Source organism: Rhea americana, unplaced genomic scaffold (assembly GCF_003343005.1).
Source record: "Rhea americana isolate MKP2758 unplaced genomic scaffold, rheAme1 scaffold_43, whole genome shotgun sequence".
Taxonomy (NCBI): Eukaryota; Metazoa; Chordata; class Aves; order Rheiformes; family Rheidae; genus Rhea; species Rhea americana.
Genome location: NW_028186568.1, coordinates 6,066,368 through 6,075,048, shown reverse-complemented (window position 1 = coordinate 6,075,048; position 8,681 = coordinate 6,066,368). Strand labels below are relative to the sequence as shown.

Genomic DNA, 8,681 nt, shown 5'->3' with positions numbered 1-8,681 from the left:
TTTTTTTTTTTTTCCCCTCCCCCTCCCTGGCTTAGAAACCTGGGGGAAACCTCGCTGGGGACCAAATGTGAAAGAGTTCACTCGCCGCTTTGACCCTATTGAAACAAAAGGAGAAGGACCAAGGAGGCTCAAAAACTTATATTTTCTATATTTGATAGAGCTGCGTGCTTTGTCAAAGGTTGCACCATACTTTGAGCGTTCAGTTGTTGACCTTTACACTGGAAATGGCCATGAGGATGCTGAATCTAAAGCTCTCTTGCTAGATATCTTCAGAGATACAAAGTAAGGCATACRCTTTCTTCTGTCAGTAGTTTGAAGTTATCAGTTATGTTCTCAAGTGAAAAYAGGTGACTTCTTGACTGTATGGAATGGGAGGGAGAATAGGATAAGGAGGTAAAATTAAGTCATGGGGGGAACAAGAGGAATTTATACTTTTGACAGGAAGAAGTAAATATTTTTCATAGGTTCTAATGTGCCAATCAAAAAAAAAAAAAGCCACTCCTATTTGTTTTTTGACTCTTTAGTATAAGAGGCACCTAATTTATTTTGAAAAGGAAAATGTTACATGTAGTCTTCTAATGATCCAGTGACTGATCCAGTTTTTAGCATAGATTTTAGCTCTGGGGTTTTAGCCATCTCTTTTTTCTTCTTAATGATCTGTAAGGTTCTTTAGTGAAGTTTTCTTGCTCACCTTTGCATTAATTTTGTGATAGGTAACATGCTCTGTGGCTTCATTGTCTTCTCTAGTTGTAATCTTGCTAGATATTTGAGATTTGGGCAGACACTGATCAAGCCAAGAAGCAAATGTTAAAACGATTGTATTGTGTATTAGAAGGAAGTATTGATCAGTGGAAATGGAGAGAAAAAAATTTTCAACAAAACTGTAAAAAACATGTTTCAAATTCTGAAGATTAAATAGTGAAACTGCTACTATTCAGTAAAATTTTGAAGAGCTATTTTGTGAAGACTACGAACTGAAAAAGTATCTCTTTCCTGAGATCTAACATCCTGAGATGTTTCCTGAGTTTCCTGAGATCCTAACTTCCTGAATGTTAGTATATTGGATTTTTTGCTGTATATTTTGCTGTCTTTGTATATGGATTTGTATGTGTCAGCTTACACTGATCAGAAACACTGCTCAGTGATCTTGATGGTATGTTGTAGTTTATGCCATTTTTTTGTTGTTTGTCCTTATTAGATCCTTTCACATGCACTTCGATGAAAAGTCCATGTTTGCTGGAGATAAAAAGGGAGCCAAGTCATTAAAGGTAAAGCATTATTAATTGYTGGTTTCTGACTAACACACAAAATACTATTTTTATTTTAGAAAATCTCTCTCAGCAGCATGTGTCTRGTAGATGGGGAAAATAAAACAAAAGACAGATTAAGAACTTGAAGAATTATATCTGAGGCTTCTTAATCTACTTTATAGTAAATGAATGAAAGGTGTTTTCCATACCCAAACAGAGAAAAATCTGTTGTAGTACATTGGGCCTACTATTAGGCCTATGGGGAGGCAAATAAGTCCATTAGAAGCAATATTGTATTTAAATAGAATAGATTTCCCAAAGGAAAAATCTAGTGTTCTCTTTTTACTTAAACAGATGTCCWGTGTGTGTGTGTGTATGTATAAATATATATGTCTGTACATGTGAGTGAACGAGAATAAACTTAACATTAGAAGGGCATAGTTCCCAGAGGCAAGAACCTAATGGAAATGCTGTTACYTAGTGACTTTCAGTGTTAACAGGCTCTTGTTCAAACTGGTATGCATTACAATTCCACAGCTGTAGTGTGGCTCATAGTAATAAAGGTGCAAGTCTGTTTTTATTAGTTATTTTTGTAGTAGCTGGAATTTATCATCATAAAAAGATGATAATAGTTTATAGTCCAGCTAGGTTTTTTCTGACCTTAAATATTTATTTATATCATCTTAATTGGTTCTGTGCTGCTTTTGTTTCCTTGACAGTTCCCATAGCTTTCACTCTAACTGAAGCTGCAAAGCAACAATCTGCCYGTGCCTTTGAACAGAAAATGTTTCTTGTGAATTGTAACTTTGTTCACCTGTGCATCAAAAATGTGTGTAGATTCAAAAAGGAATTGGACAATTTAATGGAGGAAAGATCTGGGAGGGACAGAAAGATACAGTACTTACAGCTCAGGAAATGCTGAGCTTTGAAAGAAGATACTAGGCTTACACAGACCCTTGTTTTGACCTGACCTCTGTGGTAGTCGTTTTGTTCGGTCTTAGCAGTAGAGGACTGATACTCTAGTAGGACTAAATTAGCTCACCTGTTTTATAAAACTGTAAGTACTTTAAGCTAACTTTTTTGTTTTGACAACTAGGAAGAGTTTAGACTGCATTTCAAGAACATATCCCGCATAATGGATTGTGTTGGATGTGATAAATGCAGATTGTGGGGCAAACTGCAGGTATGGCTTATGTGTGTATTGGGTTTATTGGGAGATTAGCATCTGTTCTAATTTGGCACAATGACTCTTACCTAAATATCTAGACTTTCTGCATGTTTGGTTGTTTGATATCCTTACATATATTCAAAATAAAAGATATTTTTAGCTTACCTTTAAATAAAATGTATTTAATTTCTTAGAAACGTGAAGTTATGAAACTTTCCACAGCTGTTCTATTGACTAAAAGGTAGAGCTTGTATTCTCTGAAATTTGATTTAGAGCAGATGCTTCAAGGCAAAGTTTTTCTGGTAATTAACATCTGTATTCAGTGATTAGATAAGCCTCGCAGTGTCAGCTCTGGGAAGCCTTCCTAGAAATACTGCACTTTCTTGGTCAATTGTTAAAGTTGAACATGAGATTTAATTCCACAAATTGAAGCAGTAAAAAAAAGTCATTCAGATTTTCATTATTTATGCAGAAGCCAGCAAACAAAAAAGATGTTTTCCCTAGATTTAGAAACTTCTCTAGAACCTGAAGGATTTAGTAAAAAAATGAAAGTAGAGAGAGCTTGCCACTTGAAGGGTGGTCTTAAGACAACTATAGAATACTGCAAGATGCACAGTAAAGATGAGTTTTTAAAGTGTGTTTCTGGAGACTTCATATTTTTATTTTACTGAGAACAAGATTTTAACTCTCAAGGCTAATGTTAAGTCCAGACTGAGGATAGCTCGTACCTTGGGGTGCCTGTTGTGGCATAACATTGTTTGTCAGAGTACAGTTCTCAAATTTGTAACAAAAGAAGAATCAGTGGCCTCTGCAGAATTCCCAGGGTTCTGCTTTACCATGTCTTAGTTGATGTTTCTGATCTACTAATCATTTTTTTTTCTCTCATGCAAAATGAAGAAGAGTCAGATGAATATCTTGATCTCTAGAATTCTCTTGCAGGCAGCCTCAACCACTTTGTGTCAAACGCCAGTGGTCCTTTCCCACCCTGATTAAAAGGGGAAGTAAGAATAGCTTCTTCTGTTCTACTCCTGTGCAGAAAACAGAGGTTAAAACTGAAGCTGCAATGCCCACCTTTGAGACTGGAGATGGAAAAAGCAGGAGATGTGTTTTGACACATCATAATATTAAAAACCTAGTTTGACTTGAAAAAAAGTGAGGGAGGAAAGAAAAGGGAGATTTGGTCCAACCACAGCAGTGAGGCATCTCTACTATTAGAGGGGAAGGGAGCTGGAAGTGTTGTTAACAGATCTGCTTTCAGGGGCATCTGGTATGGCTGGCAAGAAACCAGATAGCAAAGGAAGAGATTAAAAACAAGAGGAAGAGCAAGTATATTTGAAGGAAAAAATGTTCTTAGTAAATGAATGAACCTAGTGCACAACTGTTGGCATGCATTTGCAGTAGTGTTTTGCCTTGTGTGCAAAGTATTCTTAGGTTGAGGGAGCATCAATATATAAGAACTGGTAATATATGTTTGATGGATTAGTAATTTTGTAATTTCCTTACAATTTTCCGAGAGTAAGAGGGAAGTACTCTTTGTAATATTAAAACGTAAATTTTCTTGTAGACTCAAGGCTTAGGAACTGCTCTGAAGATTTTATTTTCTGAAAAAGAAATACAGAGCCTTCCTGAGAATAGTCCATCAAAAGGTTTTCAACTCACACGTCAAGAAATAGTTGCTCTTGTAAATGCCTTTGGAAGGTAGGTTTATTTTGTCATTTATTTTGTCATTTGTATAGTTTAAAAAAAAAAAAGAAAGAAAGAGAAAGAAACACCTTCAGTGTTGATGTACAGTATCTGTGGAAAGATGGTACTGATCATGTAGCTGTAATTCTTAAAGGCTGAGTAATTACTAGTGACTAGTAAACTTAATGCTATCAAACTGAGTATGTAAAGTATTGAATATTAGTCTTAGTCCTTGTTTTATGTTGGGATCTAATTCTTTTTTTTTATCTAAGATCTCAAATTCAGTCTTATGAAAGCTGAATTTGTCTCTTGAACAGTCTTATTTATTGAAGTTTGGGTATATTTCCTCCTTTTGGAACCTGGAACACTGACCACAGCTGTTCTACAAATACATTTTGAACTTCTGTTTTAAATGGGTGTACATAAAAAGTAGTGAAAAGGAACAAAATTACTTTGAGTTTTTTATAATGCCTCCAGGCATTCAGATTTTTCTATGTGATGTGATTATTTTTCTTAGATCTTTAGTTTTGACTAACTTTTCTGAAACAGCAATAACTTTGTCTGTTCAAAAGATGAAATAACTTTCCAAAAGGTTTAAAAGACATGTAGAATTTGCTTTGTTCGTCATGCTAGTTCTTCAGATCTTGAGCATAAAGATTTCTAGTCCTTTTTCTGTTTAAGAGAGTGTGAATATTAAAAATTGTCACCTCTGAGAAGTTTTAGATGCATTGAATGAGGAAAATTTTTAGATATATCTGAACTTTAATCCATGTAATATTTTATTTAAATATAATGGAATGCCAGATAGTAGATCATCTGAGGAAAAATGGTATCTGAGTGTGTTAATTTTATGGATAGAATTGTCCCACCCACCACCCCTAAAATTTTGCATTTTTCTACAACTGATTTACTAACGCTTAGGGGTGTTGTTTCTTTTACAGACTTTCCACAAGTATAAAAGAACTGCAGAATTTTAAAGTTTTATTACAACAAACTAGGTAATGAAGGCCTTTGCACAACCCATTAATGAAGATCTTTTACATGATTGCGTTGAGCAGAAGGAACTGATCCTTACAGGACTCTTATGAACTGATCAAAAGTAAAATCAAATACCAACTTGAATATTTATGTTTAAACTAGGAGTGGCTGTTAGAAGATATTTATGAATGAAGTATATAGTTTTTAAACACATAAATTATGTTGATCTGTTTGTTTTTAAAGTTCTCTGCTCACAAATCTGTTGTATTATTGATGCTTTCTAAATTTTCTTTATTTTCCTGTCTTTCTTTCAAAGATAGTTGTTTTATATGAAATTACTGTACCTCCATCCGGACTTGGCCTTTCCTGTGAGAGATGGTTCTTTCCTGCCTCCCCCTTGTGCCCAGTACTGAGCTTCAGTATATTGAGGCCTGGGTACTCTGATTCTGGCTGTGTAAAAGAAAAACTGAAAGAGGAAATAAGGGTCTTGTTGAGTTCTGACTACTTGTAATTATGAAGTTTACTTAAAAATAGGAAATTTATTGAGCAGAAAATATTATTTCACACTGAGTTCCTTTGCATTGTGCTGATACCAAGATTTTTTTCCTTATCTGGTGTTTTTAAAAGGTTCCTTTTCACTTTAAAACAACCACCTTATCTCTGATGCAGTGTAGTTGGGGGTAGCTTTTCTGCAGCCCCTTAACTTGGCTTGTGGAGGGAAGGGGGGTGGTTAGTGGCGTGCTGCTAGCAGAAAAGCTTTGCTCAATCAAGTTTGCATCTAGTCCCTTTTATCTTCTTCCAATTTGTAATTACAAGTTCAGTTTCCAGAAATTGTCCTTTTAATTTTTAACATGTTAAAATAGCACATTTTTTTCTCTTTGAGCAATGGAAAGAGATTTTTTTCTTAATGGTTATGTTTTATTGCTATGTTGAATGGTTAGTGCAAAAATGTAAGAACTTGTTTTTATAGTCACTTTAAAAGAAAGATGCTTTTAAATATTCATAATCATACTGACATTTAATACTGCATATTCTATCTATGCAATCCCTAATTGTATCTTCTTTAAAAGCATATTCAGCATAATAAAGCGGGTATATTAATGATATAACTTGCATAAAATAAGAAATTACTTATTTATCATTGTCCACGAATGTCAGTGATATTTTATCATTGTCCAAAATTCAGAAACAGTACTACTGATTAGAAGCAACTATATATTGGTTTAAATTTAAAGTGAAGTAATATTTTTTTTGAAACATGTTTAAAAGTGAAGGTAGGAGTTATGAATTTAGGAAATGCTGGTACAGTATAGATATATTTATCTTTTGTTTATAAAAGTAATAGTCTTCACAGAATAAAGTGCTCTTAAACTCTTAAATGTTTTTCACCCAGGCAGATTTTTATGACTGTTTATATAACTTACTGTAACTGTATTGGCTTCCATATTGTGGTCCTTTACAGTTGAGATTTTCTGAAAGCTGGAGTGTACTCTGCGTCCTCTGTTCCCAGACTATCTAGAAACTGCTCGCATTTCTACCTGACTGGAAGAGACAGACTCTCCTGCTGACACGATATGGTATTGCAGAAGTATTGTTTCTTGAGAAAGTAAGACCTTGAGCTGAACTGGGGAAAACTAAATGGGGGAGAAAAAAAATAATTAACAAAGTTTTGGTGGTAGTTGCATAAATTGGCAGTGAACTGGTATCCAGTCTTTTGCTCCTGTTTAAACCAGTAGATATTTTAACACAGTGTTAGAGAAAGCTAATGCCAGTGTGGGGATGATGTCATGTTCTTGTGCAGCAGCCTCACTTACCTTTGGGCACCCACATTTGAGCAGGTCAGCACAGGACCCCTTCCAAGTTAATAGAAGAGAGCAGGTGATTTTTAGGCGGATTTGTCTGACCTATTTTGAGGTCTGTGCAAGATTAGACTTTGAGGTAATGCTTTTCACCCTGGAGTTTTTCTTCTCAATTTAAATTGAAAAGGGAACCTAGATAACTAGTTCAAATGTGAGCCACTGGYTTTGGTCAAATGAACATCTAACTATTCTGGGTTAGTGTATATATTGGAAAAGTGTTTTTTATATTACTGTAGTGGCTAAAACTTTGGGCAGGATTTTTCTAGTGGGGAGAAAAAAATGAYATATATATTGTCTATACTGCTCCAGGAAGGACTTGAGTTTTAGAATTGTTTCTTCCCTTTTTCCTCCATGCTTTGTGGGGAAAGTGAATTGCTTCCAACCTTCTTCTGGTGGTGCAGCTTGTTATTTTTCTTCCACCAGTGCCTGGCTAAAATTTATGGACACTGAAGCAGCATCATATACTAGTGTCATGCACTTGTTCATGGGACAGGTGAGAGATTCAGGCATGCAGATCCTGGACACCTGCTCCTGTAACCCTTATTGGCACAAACCTGGCAAGGTTAATACAGTTGGATAAGAGCATAAAGGGATGAGAAGTTCTTCTTTTCTGTTGTGTTGTGAAAACACAAGAATGCAATTCAACAGAAAATTCTGTGTACAGAGAAGTTCTGTTGCATTTGAATGTACATTTCACTTAGTATGGAAAGCACTTCATTGTTATTGTAAAAATATAAAGTAAGATTTTTTTATTGTAAAAATAAAAAGATTTTTTCATGTTAGAAATACAGTTTAAGCAATTTTCCTGTCACCTTTTTTAACTGTATTTGATTCACATTATTTGACTGTGCGGCCTATGAAGTTTTGTCATGTGAATCAGATGACTTAGTTCTTTATGTTAAAATAAATTTTAGCAAACTACAGATGTTTTTATGTTAAAGAATCAGATTAGTTATGCTGTTCATAAGCTGTAAACTATTTTAAATTCCAGCTTCCTGTTGATGGAGATCAGCTTGTCAGCATTGTCTGCCATTCATTTCAGAGCACAATTACATTTCCTTGTACAAATGACACAATGATTGTAATCACAGAAGTAGTAAGAAGACAAAGCTTCCTCCCCCTTCCCCCACCAAGTCATGAAGACTTAACCAAAATGGTAAAAAGATTTGGTGCAAACTGCTTATGTAAAATGGAAGGCACTGTTGAAAAGCTTGATCTTCAGTGCCTGAAGGGAAGACAAAAATGTAAATTGAGAAAAGCAAGATGCAGACCTCTGTAAGGTGGAATAATAAAAGTACTTTCCTACTTCAGCTGGTGATTTATGCTATATGTCACTGTATATGCATGAAATACTGTGCCACACTTTCCTGAGTTGTGTTTTTGATGATTGGGTCACCTTTATCTGACCTTGCTCTGCTTTTCTGGGAAATGACCTATAATATTGTAAATAAGCTAGRTGCTTATGTTTATAAACTAGCAATCAGCAACTCATCACTTTACAATTCCTCGTATCTAGCCTATTCAAATGATATTTGTTAAAATTAATGTTTGGACTACTTACCGAGATCTAAATGCAGTTCTGAATCTTTGCTATCTGTTTAAATCTACAAAATGTAAATTAAAGTATTTTCTGCTACATCTTTTTGTGAATGTAATGTATAGCTCTTTCAGTTGAAATCTTTTTACCTTTAATTTCATCTACCTTTCAACTACACTTTGTAGGAGTTATGCAACTTAAATTAT

General features: G+C 34.8%; 1 protein-coding gene across 1 annotated transcript in view; it reads left to right on the top strand.

Moving 5' to 3' along the window:
• ERO1B (endoplasmic reticulum oxidoreductase 1 beta) overlaps positions 1-8,248 on the top strand; it is a 40,827-nt gene extending 32,579 nt beyond the window's left edge. Inside the window, exons 11-15 of the mRNA XM_085315425.1 lie at positions 36-282; positions 1,199-1,268; positions 2,347-2,433; positions 3,983-4,116; positions 5,043-8,248. Coding sequence (XP_085171551.1) covers positions 36-282; positions 1,199-1,268; positions 2,347-2,433; positions 3,983-4,116; positions 5,043-5,103 — 599 coding nt within the window. The 3' untranslated portion in view covers positions 5,104-8,248. The remainder of the gene's footprint in view (positions 1-35; positions 283-1,198; positions 1,269-2,346; positions 2,434-3,982; positions 4,117-5,042) is intronic.
• Positions 8,249-8,681: the final 433 nt, after the last annotated feature.